General features: G+C 35.0%; 1 protein-coding gene across 5 annotated transcripts in view; it reads right to left on the bottom strand.

Moving 5' to 3' along the window:
- Positions 1-413: 413 nt before the first annotated feature.
- POLR3G (RNA polymerase III subunit G) overlaps positions 414-24,149 on the bottom strand; it is a 97,572-nt gene continuing 73,836 nt past the window's right edge. For 4 of the 5 annotated variants that reach the window (XM_082620445.1, XM_082620444.1, XM_082620441.1 and 1 more), the window contains exons 4-8: positions 18,751-18,807; positions 16,298-16,348; positions 10,560-10,642; positions 6,518-6,664; positions 414-2,791 (exon numbers count right to left, since the gene is read on the bottom strand). In XM_082620445.1, the coding sequence (XP_082476571.1) occupies positions 2,705-2,791; positions 6,518-6,664; positions 10,560-10,642; positions 16,298-16,348; positions 18,751-18,807 (425 nt within the window). In that variant the 3' untranslated portion in view covers positions 414-2,704. The remainder of the gene's footprint in view (positions 2,792-6,517; positions 6,665-10,559; positions 10,643-16,297; positions 16,349-18,750; positions 18,808-24,149) is intronic. The other variant, XM_082620443.1, reaches the window with a different exon arrangement.

The raw sequence follows: 24,149 nt of genomic DNA on the forward strand, positions 1-24,149 counted from the left end.
TGTTATCACAACTTTAATCACCTGGAGTTTTGTTGTTGATGGTGGTTTGTTCAAGAACATTTGATACGGGCATCCCTGCTCAATAAATACACAGTTGTTTTTTGTTTTTTTTTTCCCCCCCCGGTACGCGGGCCTCTCACTGTTGTGGCCTCTCCCGTTGGTGGAGCACAGGCTCCGGACGCGCAGGCTCAGCAGCCATGGCTCACGGGCCCAGCCGCTCTGCGGCATGTGGGATCTTCCCGGACCGGGGCACGAACCCACGTCCCCTGCATCGGCAGGCGGGTTCTCAACCACTGCGCCACCAGGGAAGCCCAATACACAGTTATTTTACTACGTAAAATAAGTATTAACAAATTAGCTTTCTCTATCAAATATATTTCAGCAGGGTCAAAGAAAACAATATAAAACAAAAGGACACTTGTAAGAATTTAATGTGTAAACAAATACAGAAAAATAAGCATTAGAGCAACAAAAGCTTTGCATCTTATATAGAAATTTTAAAGATACTTCACCAAGTATGAGGTTAATTTCTGTATTAAAGCTTGCCTTCTTATAGAATAATTTAGCATTCTCTGAGATTTTAAGCCAGAAAAACAAGATTCATGCTGGTAAAGCAACCTGCAAATACATTCTGCCTGTTCTCACAATTAGTCTAAACATAAAAAGATCTTCCAAAGGAGGAAGACAATGCACTTAACGGAGATGGCTGGGGCCTTCCCGGGAAATCCTTGCCCATAGGAGATGCTTTACCATCTGCAGGACTAAAATGGTAGCAACAAATTGAAAGCCAGGAAAAGATTCCTGCATCTTTGGTGTATTTGCCCAATTTAAGTGTTATCTTCAGATGTATAGTAAAGCAAGTAAACAGAACCATAAAGATAAGCTTTCTATAAATTAAATGGTATTTGGCTATAGTACTAAGGAGGTGAGAGATTAAGAAACTTCTGTTAATTATCAATCCTAAATGACTACTTGCCCATTACAACTGAAAACTGAGGATTCTACTCTAAGAAGTACGGTAGATTGCTAATACTTCAGTGTTTTATTCATGTTTTCCATTTAGAATCTTTAAAATTATTGATAAGCTCCTTTAAATAAGAAAGCACATAGGATCAGCACAATACTGAACTAATAATGGCCCTCACACACATACTGAATTATCTGATAATATAATTGAAAGTGGTCTTTTTCCTGAGAAAGCCATGTTACAAAATGTCACAAGACAATACACATTTTCTCCAATTTTTCCCACCAGGAAATAAGATGGGAAAATCAGATTATATTTTATGAGGAAAACATGTTTGTATCTCAAAACTGGTTTTCAATCACTTTACCATCTACAATTTTTTAAAGGGTGAGAACTAAATTTAAATTAAGAATGATCATTTCTACAAGGTGAGAGAATGAATACATATGGTAAACTTTGGTTCGAATTTGAACAATTTTTATAGAAAATTGTTTACAAGTGAAGAAACTAAGGCACAGAAAACAAGCTCAATTTCAAGGTTGAGTTTAATAGTAAAGGTAGAAATAGAATCTAGGGCTCTTGATTCTCAGGTTAGAGGGTAATGGGTGGTATCTTCCCAAGAGGGAAAAATTTATTTCTTTTGGTGGGTAATGTTCATAAATCATATTTAAGATATATAATATGAATTTCCTTGAAAATCTTTGGCATATGTGAGTCACTGGAGGCTGAAGTTTATAGATATCCTCTCCCCCACCACAAAAAGGCAGGGGAGCTAGTTTTTAAATGGATCAAAAAAGGTTAATCTAAATTTCAAAGTGACCTGAGTTTCATTCTGCATTGTTATATAAATCAGTTGGAGAGCTCAGTCCTGTGCAACGTAACAGAGGCCACTACACCTCACAGATTACACATACATGCATCCTGCAATGAGATTTATATGAGTAGAACTTAGTCTACATTTTTATAAAGTACAAAATTAAATCTCCGTCTAATTTTTCATAAGCCAATGACTCAGAGATATCAAACTTGTTACAGTGGGATGATTAATTCATATATTGTATGGTATGAAGTTAGCCTCTAATTCAGGTATTTTTAATATTCATCCCAGGCCTTTGTATTGGTTGAGATGTAAGCTGTGAAATTTACTTAGCTCAGATTGGCATTTTTCCCTGTGCATGTGTTTCCAATCACGAAATTTTTAATCTCATAAAATATGCACTTGTAAGAGCTCAGGTAGGTTTATGTAGTCATAATATAGTAGCACAGAACATACCATGTAAAAGTAAAAAAGAAAATTATTTTCAAGTTTCTTTGTATTTAAAGTGCTCCATGTGCAGTATTAAACCAACTTTCAGATTATAGAAATCCATTATGATGATTAGTAGTTTTAGAAAAGATCAGCAGTTAAACAAGAAAAACTTGTTTAAGTATGAATACATAGATTAAAAGATGCAAAAACTCTTTGCATTCTAATCCAAATAATACCAAAAAAAAAAAATCCACTTGAATACATTAGAGAGATGACAGAGGTGTTGAGAAGGAATGTCAGAGACTAATTGGTAAAGTAACTAATATGTAAACTCAAAGTGGTTCTGAATATTTTGGTAACAAGTATCTTTCCAACAAAACAGGAACAAAAATAAAATACTCATTCCTTATCAGAAATAAAATAGAAAACAAGTCTGTTCAAATGTTCAGAAGCTGTATCATAAAAATATTTTTTGAGAAATTTCATAGCTAATAGGTTGCTTCATCCATGTTGTCATCACTGTCTGCACCAAAATCATCTCCATCTTCAAAGTAGGAATTAATGTAGTCATTTTCCTAAGTGAAATGATATATTCCTCAGTAAACATTAAAAGTATGAGTAGTAACATTAAAGAACGTAATGTAGTCCCTTTAATATAAGTTTATAAATATCAAAGTTAGGTAATTAGAAAATATGCCAGGCTTAAAAGAAGTCTCTGTTATTTCAACGCTTAAAACATACATTAACTTTCACATATGTAACTGTGCTTTCTTCCTCAAGACCACCATCTCCTACTATTCTCAGGCACCAACTAGCTAAGAGAACGTAAACGGATGCCCATTACACCTTAATAGGATTATACATCTCATTCATTATACCTTAGTGGGATGATACATGGTTTAGTTAGTTAAACCACTAAACACTTACTCCAAACAAATGTACAAACACTCAAGAAACGAAGCCAATTTATACTAACATTCATTCGACTACACCAGAACTGAGGTTTCCAGTTACAATGCATAGCTGAGCATAAGCAGAGATTTTTGCTTCCTACCAAAAAACAAACAAACGAAAAGACCTGAAGATACTAAATCAAATGCAGAAGATGCCATATTATATTACATCTAGGGCCCCTCAGTTTATTTTTTTTAATTTTTATTTATTTTATTTATTTTTGGCTGTGTTGGGTCTTTGTTGCTGTGCACGGGCTTTCTCTAGCTGCGGTGAACGGGGGCTACTCTTCATTGCGGTGCGCGGGCTTCTCATTGCAGTGGCTTCTCTTGTTGAGAAGCACAGGCTCTAGGTGCGTAGGCTTCAGTAGTTGTGGCACGCGGGCTCAGCAGTTGTGGCTCACGGGCTCTAGAGCGCAGGCTCAGTAGTTGTGGCCACACGGGCTTAGTTGCTCCACAGCATGTGGGATCTTCCCGGAGCAGGGCTCGAACCTGTGTCCCCTGCCTTGGCAGGCGGATTCTCAACCACTGTGCCACCAGGGAAGCCCCTCAGTTTCTTTTAAATTAAGAGAGATTAAGCCCCTGGGAACATTCCAATTCTTATGGCTGAGTAAGACTACTATCTGTGTAAATGACTCAAGATATTTCTGCTTTCTATCAAAAATTAAAAAATCCATTTTGGATATAGATTAAAAGAAAAGAGCGTTATTAACCAACTGCAGTGTATGGACTGCAGCTGGATTCCAACTGGAATAAGCAAAAATTTTTTTTCCAATCAAAACTATTTGAACACTGGTTTAATATTTGATGGTATTAAAGAGTTACATTTTATTGTGCTAGGTATGATAATGATATTGTGATGTTGTTAAAGAGCCCTTATTTTTCAGTACATACTGAAATATTTATGGATGAAATGATATAATGCCTGGGATTTGCTTTAAAGTAATCCAAGGCAGCTGCAGGCTTGAAGTGGGGGGGAAAGGAGCAGACTGGGTGGAGGAAAGAGTGGCCAAAAGGCTGGCTATGAATTGATCATTGTTAAAGCTAGGTGATGAGTCTGTAGGTGTTTATATTATACTAGTAACTAGTTTTTGTAAATGATTAAAATTTGCCATAAAAAAATTAATTTCCAGGATACACAGTTTTGAGGGCATTAGCCCGCTGTGGCCTCCTTTGCCTAGCAAAGCAATAAAGCTATTCTCTTCTACTTCACCCCCTCCCCCCCCCAATTAATCTCCACATCTCTACTATCTACAGCAGAAATTATGATAGAGTAAGAAATAGGGACTGTTCTCAAAAGAAAGTCTCCTGGATATCACCTTTTTTAGTATCTGCATGGGGGGATTTTATATATAGATTTATATAAATAATATAAGAAAGGTAACCTGTATTATTCAGATATGTATTTCATTACTTTGTCCTCCCTAAACACTTTAATTTTCCGTATCCAGCTAAGATCCTAGGAGGCTGGCCTGGTTTCTCTGGTGCCAAGAAATCCAACAGTCTGGAAACCTGGCTGAATCCGGAGGCCATGTACCAGGGACGAGTGGAATGGTTGAGAGTTCAAGTGAGTCCACCTTGTAAGTGAGATCTTGGCAAGGACACTTGTGTGAAAATATAAGCTAGCCAAGTTGTACATACAAGTGGAAATGAGTAAGGAAGAGATACTGTATTTCAAATTGAGCATATGCCACTTGTGTTTAAACATGAGCACCTCCAAGTATGTTCAATGATGCGCATTAGGTAATTTTGTGAGATTAGTAATCTTAATACAAAGATTGGTACAAAGTGAGAACTTGTTGAAATTGATGGCTTAAATGGTTCTTGGCTTCATTTGGGCCCCTGCTTTTTTCTTTAATTGTAACACTCAAAAGAGTGCAGAAAGAAAAAAGTCTATATTTTCTCAATTTTATATGTAGGTGTTACATAGATAATTTGCTCCACTTTACTCTTCAAAACAAAATGCTCTTTAAATCCTCAATATATATCAGGTGAGTTAATTAGCAGTAATTTTTCATTAATTAGTTAAATGATAGAAAGAGCAAAGAGTAGCTTTAAATCTGGAAAGGCTTTGAGCTTGCTTATACCCTGACTCACCCAGCCTCACACTCAGAATATATAGCCTTTCTTTATTAAAGTAGAAAGTTGGGGGTTTTTTTAAATGAAATATAGTTATATAAACCCACTGGTGGTGTTTTGGACTCTGTTAAGACCCAATACAGAATTCTGAAATTACTAGAATCCTAATGTTTGCTGTTCTTGTTAGGACAGATCTAAATTTCAACACAGCTCAACTCAAGTAAACTTTATAAACAGAACATTTCAAAAGCCAAAGAATATTCAGGAAAATTCTGAAAAAGAAGGGTAACATGTTCTAAAAATATTAACAAATAATCAGAAGCTTCTATTAATTGGAACATCTTAGTGATAGTTCAGAAATAGATCAATGGAACAGAGTCCAGAAATATATCTAAGTACGTGAAGGAATCTAATAGCTGATAAAAGAAAATTTCAAATCCATGCAGAAAGAAAATTATTTAGTACATGAGGTAGGCAACTGGCTAACCACTTGGAAACAGATAAAAATGTTTCTGTACCTCCTCACTGCACACCAATATAAATTTTATAAGAATCCAAAATTTAATGTAAAGTACTTGTAGCATATAATAAAGATTTCTTAGGTGGAGCAATTCAGATGAAAAAAAAGATTCAGAGTGTGGTGTGAGAAGCTGAAATGAAGACAATGGTCACTTGCAATGCAGAAGAAACTCTCAGCCTAGGGTTAATTCATGAGACGTTTACAAAGTCCCAAAGAGGCTGTGACCAACAAACTTACCCTGCTTGACTGACTCCAGCTTATTTTGAAATGCACCATGTTTCTGAAAGTTGGAAATCCCAAATCTAAAACACTGAGTTCTGACTGAGATACTTGAGGTTGGATTATGAATGTTCTCTGGTAGTGTCCACTTGCACTTTGGGATTTAAAACCTGATGGTATTGCAGAGTTCCCCCCTCAAACTTATGTGACTAAACCCTTAATTACCTTATTGCTGACTTAAAATTGTATGTATATAGATCTTAAACTAATCTGATCAATTTCCTTAACTTGTGGACTTCCACTTTCAAATTTGCCTATCAAGTTACTTTTACCTCTTACATTCCATTTGGTATCACTATAATTTCAATGCTATAATAATTCTCCTGGTACCAAGAACTTGATGCCAGTGATAATAATATACCCCTGGTTCCCATCAACTTGGTTTTTGTTTGTTGGTTTACTTTAATTATATACCATATTAGATCATCCTTAAGCTTAGTTAACTTTGTTACTCTCCCAGAATAGACCATTACCTCTTCTTGCTCTTCTTCGTCATATTCCTCTTGTTCTGCAGCATTGTCATCCTCATCATCATCACCTTCTTTACTTTTCTCTTTGCTTCCTTCTTTCTCTTCATTTTCCTCATCTGATTTTTCACCATCACCTCTCTTTTCCAATTCCTGGTATAAATGAGCTTCATTAATTTAAATGAAACCACTAGACTCTGACTTGCCTGCTCAACCTCAAGAGAACAGCTACCTATCACCCTAATTCTAACCCTCCCTTACCAACGCCTCCAGGCCACCACCTAGGACACCGTGAGTTAACTCAAGAAAGATGGGACTAAATGGCCTGTCATTACATTGGTATTTTCTCTGAGTTTGCTACTTCATAACTGGGTCTTGAGTCATGCTGTGATATCAGCTCTGCTGCCCAATGCTTTATTTTTATGATTCCTATCCTACCTCCTTCTAAAATATTGAGTTGATTCTGTTTATGGAGAAGCACTTTCAGAATGTTATTTTGTTTTCCTTCAAACATGAAAGGAGAAAAGAGAATGTAATGGTAACATTTCAAAATGTTTATGTTTTAGTTTCTAAGTGAAACTGTTTAAAATAATATCAAGTCATCCTATTTGCAGATTATCCATGTTCTTATCTCTATTCTCCCTCATTATTTACTTCCCATTTCCAAGGATTTTTGTTTCTTAATGTATCTGGCAGGTACATTAAGAAAAGAGAGATTAAAACTCAAATCTCAGTAAATATTAGCAATTATTAGCAACTCTAAGAATGAAGGCAAAGAAGAGATGCAGAGTTAGAGAAACTTTGATTACCTGATGACTCCACTTATCCACCTTGTTAAAACCACTGCCACCTTCTCATAAGACAGAGATTTAACTTTAAGATTACATCTTTATATTTCTATTATGACTACCAATAATTTTTTCCATTTGATAAAAAGTGACCTGTTTTTATTACTGTTACCATCCATTTGCTAAATTGTTCTATGCTTAATTTGCACAAGTGACAGAATTTCACCAGTTTTCTAGGAGGTGGGGGACAGCAATAATTTCATATATTAATACTCATAATTAATGTATAAGATCACTTTAACTAAAACACTATTATTCTTAATCAGTAATCAGAACACTAATTCATAAATCTGTAAATACTCTACCCTATTATAAGATATTTGCTCTGTAGATTACATACAGAGAGAAAACATATTTTGTATTTGGTGTGACTACAACTTAACTATTCCATTTGGTTCTTAAATATTTTTTAATCCCTTTAATTACATTTAAGAAAACCAAAGGCAATGAAAGACTACATCAGATAGTCTCAATTTTTAATCAAAATTCAAACTCTACCCTTCCTGTCACCTTACCCCACTTAGGTAGAACAAATAAGACCAAGGTAATAGACATAAGATGATTTATCTTCATACTGACCCATGTTACCTTATATGAGTTATTACTACAATATAATGTGTGCAATTTTTACCAATTGGCAATCTCTTTGGAAAACTGCATGTAAACAAAATAGTATTTACAGATTTTTTAAGTGTTTATAAAAACACATACATACAATGATGATATATTAATGTTAATTAAGATATGAAATTTTCTTTTCTATTTTAATCAAACTCTAGTAAAAAGGCCTACAACCCACAAGATTGTATAGTTAAAAGGGAACTGTAGTGCTATACTTATTTAACTCTGTGCAAGGTATACGCTATATCTGAAGAACCATGCTATTAGCTATTAGCTATTATTTAATAATTAGCAATAGAATTATTTAAACCAGTTATGTAAAAATACTTTCAAATATAGAGTTCATTCAGTGCTATGTAGGGACTAGGAGGTCTTGACTTCCACTACTGCCACCTCAATTATCTTTAAATAAATAACTTCAACTTTATTTCTACTACATAGACCTAAATCAAACCAATAAAATACCTAAATCAGTTAACAAATATCAGATTTATGAAATTTAGAAAAAAGATCTCATACACACTGTCTCATCAGTTTATTCCTTTTGTGTTAAGGTATTAGTTTTAATTCATCTACTTAGTAGTCTCCATTTTCTGTTCTGTGAGATATAACTATTTACCCCTACTACTTTATGGATTTATTTAAAGAACAATGTGAATAACACAATGTGAAAACACTTTGAAAACAGTTGAATTATGAACAGTTAACAGTTCTAGCTTAAATACTACAGACCACTCAGAGCCACCTCTATGTCATACAGAAATAAGCTCAAATATTAGTTTACTGCTGTCTGATTATTCACACAATAACCATGAGATTTGACTGGATGTCATTCCCTCTCCATTAAAGAAGTTTTATTAAAGAACACTTGCCACTACTTTTGCTGAAGAAATGAACAATAATGGAGTCATCTGGAGGCTAACTTTGCTCTATTAAATAAAGCTGCTAACTCATTGGGATTTCTAGATTTAAAACTCAAGTTTTAACAAAGTGTGTAATGAAAAAAGGTGTTTAAATGTAGAGAATAAGGAAATACAACTTTTTCTTATAAGAAACCACATCCAGAGGTCCAGATCTATCTTCCTTATAGCACATATCATCTTAGAAACTTCTTTCCAGGAAGTTTTAGGAACAGTCAGAATCTGTGTTCAATCAATACAAGATGGCTAGTTCTGCAACCCCATCCATCATTCCGCCACAGTAAAACCTGACAGTTATTGCTATTCCTTCAACAATCCTCCTGGCTTGATTTTCAGACATGTTATCTTCAGCTCAAGTACTGGTCAAAAGTAAAATTTTAAAAGTTGAGTTTCTGTTACCAGGTAGCTATGCCAACTTGGCCAGGCAAGTAAAAGTTTTAAAGCCTTGACGTCCTCATCGGTAAGTGAGGAATAATAATACCCATCTCTCTTTGTTCTTATGAAGACTTAAGCACATAATGGATGTAAATAGCTCATCAAAGAGCCTGCTATATAAAAAGTTCTCAAAAAGTGCTAGCTGCTTTCATCATCATCATTATCATTACCATCACCATCACCATCAATGCAAGGTAATTCATGCATTGATAGTGGGAATAAAGGGAATAAACTGGTATAACCTCACTGGAGAATGATCTGCCAATATTTATCCATATTTTCCATATTATACAGTACACATAACAGCTGACCTAACAAGTCTACTTCTAGAAATCTATCCTAAACATGTGAAATCACATACTTAACATGGATTCACTGCAGCATTGTTTATAATGGTGAAACACTAGATGAAACATAATGTCCATCAATAGATTACTGATTAAATAAATTATGGTTCATTCTTATAGTATAGCCAAAAAAAAGAAGAAAAAGAAAAGAATGAGGGAACTCTTTCACAGACTGACATGGAAACATTGACAAGATATTTTAAGTGATAGGGTGAAGAGGCAAAACAGTGCAATATGCTACTTTTTTGTCATTAAAAAGAAAAAAATTCTGTATTTTCTATGCATAAAATGTTTCTGGAAGGATATATAAGAAACTGGTAACACTGGCCGTCTAAAATAGAGGAATTGAATGGATGGCTAGGGACAGGGATGGGAGGGCATATTTTTAGTTTATTAATCTTTTTAATTTTACATCTTTTTTTTGAAATATTAAAAAATAAAGATATAAAAATAAGTGCCATAAGATAGGATTTTCCCTCAATAAAGTCTTCTACACTTAAACATAAAGCAGAAGAAAAGCATTAAAAATACACACATACCAATAAGAGAAAAAAAATGAGAGGTTTTTAAAGATATACATTCATGTTTCTTTCCCATGCATAATCCAAATGCAAGGGGAAAAGAGGAATAGAGTGGGAAAGGAGTCAGGTGACAAAAGGTGAGGCAAGCTGACAGGTGAGTCATAGAGAGGACAGAATGGAGCCCCCATATCTCCCAGCCAACAATGTTCAAACCTTGCTAGTTACCCTGTATGCTGGGCTTGGCTCTGCCAAGTGTACATGTTATTAAAAAGAGAGAGAAGGTGGAAAGGTGGAAGAAGACAAAAAGAGGTATGACATTTTTTCAGTTTGTTCTTATAATAAGAAGAAAACCTTACCTCAATTTTTTTCAATACATCTGCAGTATTAGTGAGTGAAGTGCCTTTGCCTGTATCTTTTGCCTTTTTGGATTTGGGGCCTGCTGAAGTAAAACCACTGTTAACACATTTTTCTATAACAGCAATTGTATATTAAATGTCTTCACCTTTTAATATGCCATCTAGCATGCTGGTATGCCATACCAGGCACACATAATTTGCAGGATGAATTAATTTTCCTAAAGAATGAACAAAACAAATCAGCACACATCACCAATTTTCCATGGTGAGGAGTAAAAGATAATCACTTAATAGGATATTTTCTAAGACTGCAACCAGATATCTTTACTGAAAACTTGAACTGGCATTTAATGTCCTCAGGGCCCAAACTGCGACAATGTTCCCTCAGGTAGAAGCACTAGAGGGCCAGTGAAAGGCTCCCACAAATGTATCATCTGCACTGGCTTCCTGTTCACTGATCAGGAATTTTAAATAGGGCAATCCTACCAGGTTTGGGAAAATAAAAAACAAACTTCCAGTTATAAAATATATAATCACGAGGATGCAATGTACAGTGCAGGGAATAGGTCAATAATATTGTAATAACTTTATATGGTAATCAGTGGTAACTAGACTCATAGTGGTGATCATTTCATGATGTATAAAAGTTATCACATCACTATGTTGTACACCTGAAATTAATATAATATGTAAGTCAACTATACTTCAATTAAAAAACATACAAGTGTAGAATAAATATGTATTTGCCAGTGGTTAAAGAGATGAGAAAGAGGTTATATTCAGGGCAGCATAGCATTATCTTTGTAATGAAGATTAAAATAGTTAAATGGAACAAACACACCCATCATATGAATCTGAAAACTCAAAGCAATATAAATAAAATGTTTTAATAGCTTTGGGATACAAAATTTTTTAAGCTATATCAAAAATATTGCATTTTGAGGCTAATGTGAAACTGCAGGGTATAAAAAATTGTTTCACATATAGATCCTGCTAGTCAGTTACCAAAACATTATGATATGTTACAAAATTGTCCCATGGTGATCAAAAAGTATTACCATTCTTTCCCCAAATCAAACTAAATACCTAGAAATTACTTGGTAACAGAGGAAAATATGGCTCAGAAAGATGTAATTTTGTTAAAGATTAACATTTAACCTATAGCAGAAGAAATTTTTAGATTGTGGTGCATGACCCATAACTGATGGAATTTACAATTTATTTTGTGATACCAAATTGCCCCTCAGGGAGTCACTGAGTTCAGAACTCCCAAACATACATATTAGTGAGGTTTTGCTCAAACAAAAGTTATAAAAAAAATAGTTAGATTTAATGATGGGTAACTATCTCTGTTCCCCTTGAGAGCAAAGACTGTTTAAACTGAATTGTAGCACATAAAATATCATATATGAAAAAGCTCTCAATATATATTATAATATTGATACTAGAAAACACTAGCTAAGAATGTAACTTACATCAAGAAGTCTTTGTCTCTAAGGAGCTTTTATCAAATTATTTAAATTTCATACACACAAATCTGTTAAATGGATATTATAGAACATGGTCAGGTAAATAAACTTATCAAAATTATTAATCTCTTAGCCAAGAAAGTCAGTTGCATATTCAAGTCTACTCAGCAATTTGGCTATGTATTATTTATAATTGAGAAAGAAGTGTCAAATTATGAAAAGTTGTTAAAAGACTGTTTCAACCCCAAAACATTTACATGAATTTTTTTTCATCTTTGGCCAAATACATGCATATATTTGAATTTTTTTGTTTCTTTCAACACCTGCCAATAGCTGGTTCTTCAAGAAACAAACTTTTTCAGTCTTTGGCTGTTTTGGTATTGTCTACTTTCATGTAAATCAAGGGAGGCCATTTTAACAAAAGAGAGAGTATAAGCTTACCAGGAACATAACACAAAAATTATATAATATGCAATAAAAATATTAAGAAGAATGGAAAAAGAAAGTTTTGTTGTTTTCTTTTTCAACAAATGAAAATCCTGATGCACTGGAAGCTTTTACAAATCATCAATGTATATATGTGATTCTAGGGATGAGCAGTTGGTGGGATGTATTTGAACATTAATTCCTCCAAATCAGATATATTCTTTTCAGCTCTTTAAAATCTGCTAAAAATTTGTGATCCACTAGGACATGACCAGTATCATTCAAGCAAATGTTATTTTATTGTGAAAATAATATATTTGTCTAAGAAAAGCCAAGGGTATAAAGGACAGCAGGTAAACTATCAGATCTCAATATATAATAATTCTGTTCTCAATCAAGCTAAATACTCTTATATGTTGTAGCTTTGAAATAAAACAAAATAAAAATACTTCCATTTAAAATATATATGCCAAAATTCACCAAATTGTATGTTTCGAATATATGCATTTTATTATATGTCAACTATACCTCAATAAAGATGTTAAAAAGGAGAGGGGGATCTCTTTCAAAAGGCAGAAGTCGAGGGAATACTTCCTAACTCATTCTATGAGGTCAGAATTACCCTAATACCAAAATCAGACACATATTATGAGAAAGAAAACTAAAGATCACTATCTCTCATGAATAAAGATACAAAACTCCTCAACAAAATATTCTTAAATCCAATCCAACAATGTATAGAAGGAATTATACACCACAGTCAAGGGGGATTTATCCCAGGGATATAAGGCTGGTCCAAAATCAATTAATGTAATCCATCACATTAACAAGCTAAAGAAGAAAAATCACATGATCATATCCATAGATGCAGAAAAAGCATATGACAAAATCAAACAGCCATTCATGATAAAAACTTTTAGTAAGTTAGGAACAGAGGGGAAATTCTTCAACTTGATACAGAATATCTACAAAAACACCTCATAGTTACATCATACTTAGTGGTGAAAAACTTGATATCATGAATAATAAAAATCTGACACTCTGCCACTAAGGTCAGGAATAAGGCAAAAAAGTTCCCTCTCATCACTGCTTTTCAACATTTCACTGGAAGTCCTAGCTAATACAATAAGATAAGAAAAGGATACAAAAGGTATGTAGATTGGGAAGGAAAAAATAAAACTTCCTTTGTTCACAGACAACATGTAGAAAATCTGAATGAACTGGCTAAAAAACTCCTGGAACTAATAAGCAATTATAGCAGGGTTATAGGATACAGGTTAATATACAAAATTCAATAGATTTCTTATATATGAACAACTGACAAGTGGAATTTGAAATTAAAAACATATTACTATTTACATTAGTACCCACCAAAATGAAATACTTTGGTAAAAATCTACCAAAATGATCTATATGAGGAAAACTACAAAACTCTGATTAATGAAATCAGAGAGCTAAATATATGGAGAGATATTCCATATTCATGGATAGGAAGAGCTAATATCTTCAAGATGTCATTTCTTCCCAACTTCATCTATAAATTCAATGCAATCTCAATCAAAATCCTAGTAAATTATTTTGCAGAAATCGACAAACTGACTCTACTGTATGTATGGAGAGGCAAAAGACCCAGAATAGCCAACACAACACCGAAGAAAAATAACAAAGTTAGAGGACTGGCACTACCTGGCTTTAAAACATACTATAAAGCTATTGTAATCAAGACAGTGGTATAAGTGAAAGAATAAATACATAGGCCAACGAAACCAAATAGAGAGCCCAGAAAGAGACCCACATAAATACAGAAAAAGGCAACTGGACTTCCACGTGCAAAAAAATGAATTTACACAGACTTTACACCCTTCACAAAAATTAACTCAAAATGGATCACAGACTTAAATGTAAAACACAAAACTATAAAACTCCTAAAAGATAACATAGGAGAAAATTTAGATGACCTTGAGCTTGGTGATGACTTCTGAGAGGCAAAACCAAAGGCATGATCCATGAGAAAAAGAACTGATAAGCTGGACTACATTAAAATTAAAAACTGCTGTATGAAAGACACTGTCACGTAATAAGAAGACAAGCTACAGACTAGGAGAAAATGTTTTCCAAAGACATATTTGAAAAAGGATTGTGTGAAATAGAAAATAATATATATTGGTCTCAGCTCCTGGTTCCTGCCACAGAACTCCTAAAACCCTTATAACTTCCTAAGTGACAGTAGTGTGTTTTTTTGTTGTTGTTCTAATATGTGTCTAAATCCCTTGGAATTTACTGGGTGATAGGAGTGTCTTTTGTTCTAAGGAGGTGACACTTGGTGGGTTGCTGGGCAGCTTCAGGATGGGGTGGGTTATCATAAACATCAAGCCATGATTAGAAGCCTGGAACTTTCAGCCTCATCTCTCATCCCTTGGAAAAGAGGAGAGGGGCTGGAGATTGAGTTAATGATTGATCATGCCCATGTGATGAAGCCTCCATAAAAATCCCCAAAGTATGTGGTTCCAAGAGTTTCTGGCTTGGTGAACATATCCATGTACTAGAAGGTGGCACACCCCAATTCCACAGAGACAGAAGTTCCTGCACTGGCGACCTTCCAGACTTTATCTTATGTATCTTTTCACCTGACTGTTCATCTGTATCCTTTATCATAACCTTTATTACATAATAAACTGGTAAACCTAAGTAAATGTTTCCCTAAGTTCTGTGAGCTGTTCTAGCAAATCAAATCCAAGGTTGGGGGTGGAGGGCATGGGAACCTCTGATTTGTAGCCAATTCAGACAGAATTCGTGGGTAACCTGGAGACACACTATACTTGTGATTGACATCTGTAGTGGGGAGTAGTCTCCTGGGACGGAGCCCTTAATCTGTGGGGTCTGTGCTAACTCCAGTTAGTGTCAGAACGGAATTAAATTGTAGGAGACACAGCTGGTGTTGCAGAGCATGGCTTGATGTGCAGGAAAAAACTCCATACATCTGGTGTCAGAATTGCTGTGAATGTGGTAGTGGTGTGACAGGAAAGGACAAACACCCAGCAAGAGTGTTTTTCCTACAGACTATCATCCAAAATATACAAAGAACTCCTAAAACTCAACAATAAAAACGCATTAAAAAACCCAATTTCTCAATGTCTCTCCCACAACCTCATCTTAGCAAGCTTGTACTCGTCCTTCAATCTGGAGTTCAATTGTACTTCCTCAAAGAACCCTTCCCTGGCCTCCCAGTGAAGACAGTGTGTTACATTTAATGTCTTTACTCCAACTGACTGTGAGCTCTGTGAGGGAGAGGATTACTCCTACTTTGCTCACTGTTTTATCCCTCTTAGCACAGTGTCTGGCAATAGTAGATGCTCAACAACTTTGTATTTGGTGGAATTATGAGAGAGTAACACAACAGAAGCTTTCACTGTGATATTTTATGTACACCATAAAGTTCTATTTGACAGTTCCCAAAAGTTACCAGTTCCAAATGTTTTAGTTAAAAACTTAAAATATAGCCAGTATAATCATTTTAAAACTTTCAAATATGCAAATGAGAATATCTACATAATTGAAAAGTCTTTCCTAGCACATCAAAATTCCATAAAGGAAAAACAATTAAACAAACAAAAGCAAAGAAAACAAAACAAAAAATCAACAGCAAAAGGCTCCAACAAAGTAATCATAATGTCAAAAATATTTTAAGAAAAAGCATTCAGAACATTGAGTGTAACATTAGATTGACAGTTCCATATTAAATGGAAGTTAAGCAATAACCTTTTCCCACCTGGATTATTATTATTATATTAGTTAATGTACCTTTTCCCACCTGGATTATTATTATTATATTAGTTAATGTACCTTTTTTGCATTTTTTTCTTGGCATCAACTCTCTAGGGAGTCTTCTCCAATCTGTGCATACAAAAGGAGAAATATAAAAATGGCAGTTTCCTCTAGGAATTACTGGCAATAGCTATAACTATTTAAAGACCATGATAGTTGCTCATGCAAAGGAAATAAAGTTTCTTAATATCTGATTATACATATTTAGCTGGGATCAAATTATAACAGTGATATATTTTCTCCTATGAAGAAAAAAAGTTTATTAAAATAGCTTTGAAACAGTGTTATAAAATTTCTACAACATTCTTTTAACAGCTATATAGTATTTATATAATTAATTTCAAATACAGAAATTTTCATAACAAAAAATGTAGAAAAATATTTATGGGCATGAAAAGTTATTCATGATATACTGGTAAATTAAAAAAGCTTCTAAAACAATACATATAGAATTCCATTTAAAAAATAAACCTACCATATAAATATTTTTATATATATTTGTGCAGAGGAAGCTCTAGGTTGGGGACAAAATATTACAGTAATTCCTTGCGAGTGTTAGGATTACAGCTGTTTTTCTTAAGTGTTATTTATTTAACTACTCTGTATTTTGTAAGTTTTCTGTAGTTGATATGTATTTTTTTAAATTTTATTTATTTAACTTATTTATTTTTGGCTGCATTGGGTCTTCATTACTGCGCGCCGGCTTTCTCTAGGTGCGGTGAGCGGGGGCTACTCTTTGTTGCAGTGTGTAGGTTTCTCATTGTGGTGGCTTCTCTTGTTGCGGAGCATGGGCTCTAGGCTTGTGGGCTCAGTAGTTGTGGATCGTGGGCTCTAGAGCGCAGGCTCAGTAGTTGTGGCGCACGGGCTTAGTTGCTCCGTGGCATGTGGGATCCTTCCAGACCAGGGCTCGAACCCGTGTCCCCTGCATTGGCAGGCGGATTCTTAACCACTGCGCCACCAGGGAAGCCCTGTAGTTGATATGTATTTCTTATGTAATAAAATTTTTTTTCAAAAGTTAAAATATGTGATCACAATCCTAATACATGCAAAACTAAATAAACAATTCTATTATAGGAAAACTTTAAAATTAAAAATACAAATAGCTATGGAAAAGTAAATTCCCTCCAATTAATAATTTTGCCTGCATTAATTAAAAAATTCCTTTAATTTGTCACTTCCTTTTCATTTTTAAGCTTAATCAGAAAAATGAAGCAACATAAAAATAGATAAAAATGCTGCCTGCTAATAAAAGAAAAACTCAGTGTCTTCTGCAGAAAACATTTATATCTCAAGCTATTTTAGCCGAACTAATAAATTTTGCTTTAAATATGTTTCTTTTTTTGTTTGTTTTTTTGTTTTTTTTTGCGGTATGCGGGCCTCTCACTGCTGTGGCCTCCCCCGTTGCGGAGCACAGGCTCCGGACGCGCAGGCCCAGCGGCCATGGCTCACGGGCCCAGCCGCTCCGCGGCATATGGGATCCTCCCAGACCGGGGCACGAACCCGTATCCCCTGCATCGGCAGGCGGACTCTCAACCACTGCGCCACCAGGGAGGCCCTAAATATGTTTCTTTTTATAAACAATCCACAGGTGATCATGAGAAAGTATTTAAAGAGAATCATTTAGAGATGAATGTTTATGAAGTAGAAGAAATGAGAGACCTAAGACAGTGTTTTCAGAGGGACACAACCTTATCAATAATCGGCACTGAAAAGAAAGAGCACTGTAAGTCAGGAAAACAATAATGCTGTAAATGCAACTTATGCATTTACATACAGGCAGTTTCTATAACACACCAAGGACAGAGATGTCAAAGGAAAGTGAGTTAAAATGAGGAGACCTGGGTTTTAGTAGTATGGTCCATGTCGTCCTGACAGGTCTCTTCATTTCTATGGCAACTGTTAATTTTCTATAAAATGAATGAACTGGATGAGTTCTCTGCAGCCCCCTTTCACCTTGTCTCTATCCAAGGCAATTTTGTGAATGTTGAAAAAAAAAACTCTTAGGTATGGTTCTGTTGAAAAGGCATCTTAACAATCAAAAAGAGTCTATGCCTGCTGGAAAGAAAGGAAGATACACAAACTTGGCTTAAAATATTCATAAAAATAGACTTGCTTTCTCCTCAGAAGCTATAAAATCACGCAGGTGCACAGAAGTGAGGAATACTGGGATTAGAGACTAAAACTGTGATTGTGGCAAAAGGAAATGGAAAACCCAATGGTTCTGGTGAGCCCCAGTTTATAAAAGAAAAACAAAGTATCCTAAAATTTCCAAAAAAACACTTCAACCCTTCCGTGTTACAATATAAAAATCTTTTCATCTTAGTTTTCAAAAGATCTATGTTGCTAATTAATTATAGGAAAAGAGCCAGACTCTACTTTCCTATGGTGAAAATACAAAATTTGTCCTAAAAAATATGGGGTAGGGAGATAGCCTTTAAAGATTATTTTAACATTTTCAGTTTTACAATTACCTGGTATCCACTCTTCTTTGTACACCTTCATATATCTTTTACTATATCTTTCAATATCTAGAAAAAAGATAGAAAAACAAATTTTAAAATAATTGAAAACACCAGGTAACATCTTTTATTTCACATACAGGGAGTTTCTTACATTTCTCCACAATGTGTTCCTGGACACATACTGAACAGTTCAATGAGTATTACATGTTTAGGGAAGTGGCAAGAAGCACATGGGTATGAATGGCTGGGGGTGAGCAGAGACCTAAACCCTAATTATGGTTCTTAGAATCAGACAATCTGACTCATCTCTAAGAATATTCACAAAAGCCCAAATACAAGTCAGGAAGCCACTTACACATAAGGGCAGGGGGTCTACTTGGCATCTTCTATTTTCTTCTTGTGACACTGGCCTTCAGCTCCCAATCTCTAAACCTTGTATAACTGGAAGGTATTCAAGTACCTAAGTGAGGATGGAGGGCTGTTTGCTTACCTCCAGTAAGGTAAGCGAATGCTTAGTACACACATTTACTTAGGCTTCTCAGTGAGCTACTTTTCACAATCCATTGGGGAAGACAATGGGGAAAAGGGTAGGAGTAGGCAAGGTTGGACTTGATGGGGCATGAATGAGCAAGCTGCAAGCCTTCCATGTCACTGCTGAGAACTCTGCAGGGACCTTATGAGCTCACCAAAAACGGGACTGTGGCTGTGGCTCTTGCTCTGCTTTGCCCACTTTGACACAAGAAATTCCCTCGATGAGGGCCCAAACCCTTTCCCAACAGCACAAGTTAGCAAGTGACACCATTATACAATAGCTTGAAACCATGGTTCATCATAAAAACTGGTTTAGGAGGATAGTCATGAAAAGCAGAAGGTAATATAAAAGATGAAAATATAAAAATTAAGACCCAAGCAGACACTGATTTTTCTTCCATGTTAAAAAAAATGCTTCCACAGAATCATGGATACAGGGAACAAACTAGTGGTTACAAGTGGGGAGAGGGAGGTGGGTAGGGGCAATACAGGGGTAGGGGATTAAGAGGTACAAACTATTAGGTATAAAATAAGCTACAAGGATATATTGTACAACACAGGGAATATAGTAAATATTTTATAATAACTATAAATGAAGTGTAACCTTTAAAAATTGTGAATCACTATATTGTACACCTGTAACATATAATATTGTACACCAAATAATACTAAGGCCATGGTGTTAGACAAAGATAACTAAAATAAAGAGTAGATCAGAAACTAAGAGACAAGGCTTTTCTAGATATTTAACTGTTTGACTTCAATCTTGCTCTCAAGTTTTTCATCTGTAAAGAGAAGGCAAATGAGAGATTCCCAGCATCTGCATTTAAAATTTTTCTCCAAAACAGATTCTATATTTTGAAAAAATTTAACCCTCAATTTACCAAGAAAAAATTATTACCATTTATTAATAATAACAGTTACTACCAATGAACCATTTTTATATTTTTAAGTTACTTTCAAATAATTTACAGAAGAATAAGAGATGTTGAAAACCAACTACTGGAATTCAATTTAAAAAAGCAAAGGATATAAATAGACATTTCTCCAAAGAAGATATACATGGACAAAAAGCACATGCTAAGATGTTCAACATCATTAGTCATTAGGGAAATTCCAACCAAAACTACAATGAGCTACCACTTTATACCCAGTTAGATGGCTAGAACTAAAAAGACAGTAATAAGTGTTAACAAGGATGTGGAGAAATTGGAACCCTTATACGTTGTTGGTAATGTAAAATGGTGCAACCACTTCAGAAAACATTTTGGCAATTCCTCAAAGTGTAAAATAAAGAGTTACCATATGACCCTAGATATGTACACAATAAAAGTGACATATGTCCACCCAACAATATGTATATGAATGTTCATAGCAGCATTATTCATGGTAGCCCCAATGTGGAACTGACCCAAATGTCCATCAACTGATGAATGAACAAAATGTGGTATATACATATAATGGAATATAATTCAACCATAAAAAGGAATGAAACACTGATACATGGTTTACTATGTATGAACCCTGAAAACATTATGCTAAGTGAAAGTAATCAGCCACAAAAGAACACATATTATGATTCCATTTATATGAAATGTCTAGAACAGACAAATCACTAGAGACAAAGCAGATTACTGGTTGCCATGGGCTGAGGGGGGGAGGGGACAATGGGGAGTGATACTAATGGGTGTGGGGGTATCTCTTCAGGATGATGAACAAATTCTAAAAATTAGATAGCACTGTTGGTAGCACAATTCTGTGAGTACACTCAAAGGCACTGAAATTTTTTTTTTTTTTTTTTTTTTTGCGATACGCGGGCCTCTCACTGTTGTGGCCTCTCCCGTTGCGGGGCACAGGCTCTGGACGCGCAGGCTTAGCGGCCATGGCTCATGGGCCTAGCTGCTCTGCAGCATGTGGGATCTTCCCAGACCGGGGCACGAACCCGTGTCCCCTGCATCGGCAGGTGGACTCTCAACCACTGCACCACCAGGGAAGCCCCGCACTGAAATATTTTAAAAAGTAAATTTTAGATCTGTAAATTTTATCTCAGTAAAGCTGTTATTTAAAAAGAAAATTAATTACTGGGAACTTTAATAACAAAGTATAGTAAACTCATTATATTCCACTATTTCCCTGGTTTTGAAGGTATAGTCACCCAAAATGGGCTACATCCTTTGAATGCAGCTAACTGTGCATCAACTGTGCGTCATGAATTTGTCATGTATAAGCCTTAAATATAAGCATTTCATATATCCTGATTCCAGATTTCAAATACATCTTGAATAAATTCTAACTGATTATTTCTGTTTTTTCTCACACCTGCACCACCCAAGTGATTCTAGATGACAAATACATTTCTATTAATAGGTTTTAGCTTATCATTACTTCCAATTCTTCTTGTATTAGCACCATCAAAATGTAACACTTTAAAAAACTGTTATGGTTCACACTTTTGTTGAAGAGAGGATGGCCCAGCCATCTTCTTTGATCTATAATTGTAAAACATTTTCATAATTAAATTTATAATTACCAATTAATGTGATCAGTCCAATAAATTGTTTCATTTCTACATAATCTATTTCCTTTCAATCATCTTTGTCTTTGCCCTTGCCTTCAGCAGTTGTCTTGTTACAAACTATATGAAATAAAATTTGGTATATAAATACCATCAAAAAAGAAAAAAAAAAAAGGGCCTCCCTGGTGGCGCAGTGGTTGAGAGTCCGCCTGCCGATGCAGGGGATACGGGTTCGTGCCCCGGTCTGGGAGGATCCCATATGCCGCGGAGCGGCTGGGCCCGTGAGCCATGGCCGCTGGGCCTGCGCGTCCGGAGCCTGTGCTCCGCAACGGGGGAGGCCACAACAGTGAGAGGCCCGCATACCGCAAAAAGAAAAAAAAAAAAAAAAAAAAAAAAAGAAAAAAAAATGGTCACATCATTTTAGCAAACAGAATTTTCAAGGTTCCTATCACAAAATATTATGTGAAAGATTAATTGTATGAAAATACCATATGTCCTTTTCATTCTTAGAGATATACTGTTTACTCATTGATTCATGAGTTCATAGTAGAGAACAGTTAATGAAAAGTGATGAAATAATATCTATGATGATGAAACAGTAAAATATTTCAAGATGCAAGAAAAATAAGATCATTAAGGTTCCAAACTGTATTTTAGATTTATGAAAGGGTCCAATTGGCCAGTATGGTAATGCTAAGACAATATGAATTTTTTTTCTTTTCTAAAGCAAATTCTCTTTGTTCTTTGGAAGATGTCTATGAAAAAATAAGTAATGAATATCAATCACTACATAAAATAGTAAGAACTGCTCAAAAAGAAACTAAAAAATTAAAATGGACCCTGACAGTATATTGAGAGTTAATAAACCAAACAAACTCCATTTGTTCAATAACAGACCTTGTGGTCACAATGCAGGTAAATGTATGATTTCCATTAAGCTTCTGAAATGGCTTACAGAATTATCACCACTGTCACTCCTGTTTCTAGCTCAGAGGACCCCAGTGGTTCAGGAACCTGAGCTGGGAACCACTGGACCAGATGCTGTCTATGCACCTTTGCAGCTAAAACTCATTAAAATAATAAAATTCATTGATTCATTTCTCTTTATTAAAAATATAATAAATTTCATTGCAGAGAAAATACCAATCATTTCTATAATTCTACCTCAGAACACTATAAACAAACATTGAATCTATTACAACATGAAATATGTTTAATCTGTGCCCTCAGTTCTTTGTGAACAAATCTCAATGCCCTGAGCCACCAGCCATTTGATTATAAGGAAGAGATCTCCTACCTTATTTGTCTAAGTCTGTAGACCTTTAGTTCTTTACATTAGTCTATAAGTCTCCCTTTCTTAAAGCACGTAGGCAGTGGGGGATGAGAGAAAGCTGGTGAACATACAGAGATGGAACACTATCTAGAATATGGCTCCCTATGACAGTTGTGCACTTCTATTCAGTCTGGCCAATTCTTTTCCATTCATGGTGTGTATATGCACACTATGTGTGTGTGTGTGTGTGTATGTGTGTGTATATATATATATATATATATACACACATAATGTATATATACAGTATATATAAAACTGTATTCACACATATATATTTTTTAAAAAGCCTTTATTTGCTTTTTAGTTATTAATTAATTTCTTTATTTTAACATCTTTATTGAAGTATAATTGCTTTACAATGGTGTGTTAGTTTCTGCTTTATAACAAAGTGAATCAGCTATACATAAACATATATCCCCATATCTCCTCCCTCTTGCATCTCCCTCCCAACCTCCCATCACATCCCTCTAGGTGGTCACAAAGCACCGAGCTGATCTCCCTGTGCTATGGGGCTGCTTCCCACTAGCTATCTATTTTACATTTGGTAGTATATGTAAGTCCATGCCACTCTCTCACTTTGTCCCAGCTTACCCTTCCCCCTTCCATGTCCTCAAGTCCATTCTCTATGTCTGCATCTTTATTCCTGTACTGCCCCTATGTTCTTCAGAACCGTTTTTTTTTTTTTTTTTTAGATTCCATATATACGTGTTAGCATACGGTATTTGTTTTTCTCTTCATGACTTACTTCACTCTGTATGACAGACTCTAGGTCCATCCACCTCACTACAAATAACTCAATTTCATTTCTTTTTATGGCTGAGTAATATTCCATTGTATATATGTGCCACATCTTCTTTATCCATTCATCTGTCGATGGACACTTAGGTTGCTTCCATGTCCTGGCTATTGTAAATAGAGCTGCAATGAATGCTGCGGTACATGATTCTTTTTGAATTATAGTTTTCTCAGGGTATATGCCCAGGAGTGGGATTGCTGGGTCGTAGAGTAGTTCTACTTTTAGTTTTTTAA

The sequence above is a fragment of the Mesoplodon mirus genome (assembly GCF_964341445.2).
Source record: "Mesoplodon mirus genome assembly, chromosome: 5".
In the NCBI taxonomy this organism is placed as follows: Eukaryota; Metazoa; Chordata; class Mammalia; order Artiodactyla; family Ziphiidae; genus Mesoplodon; species Mesoplodon mirus.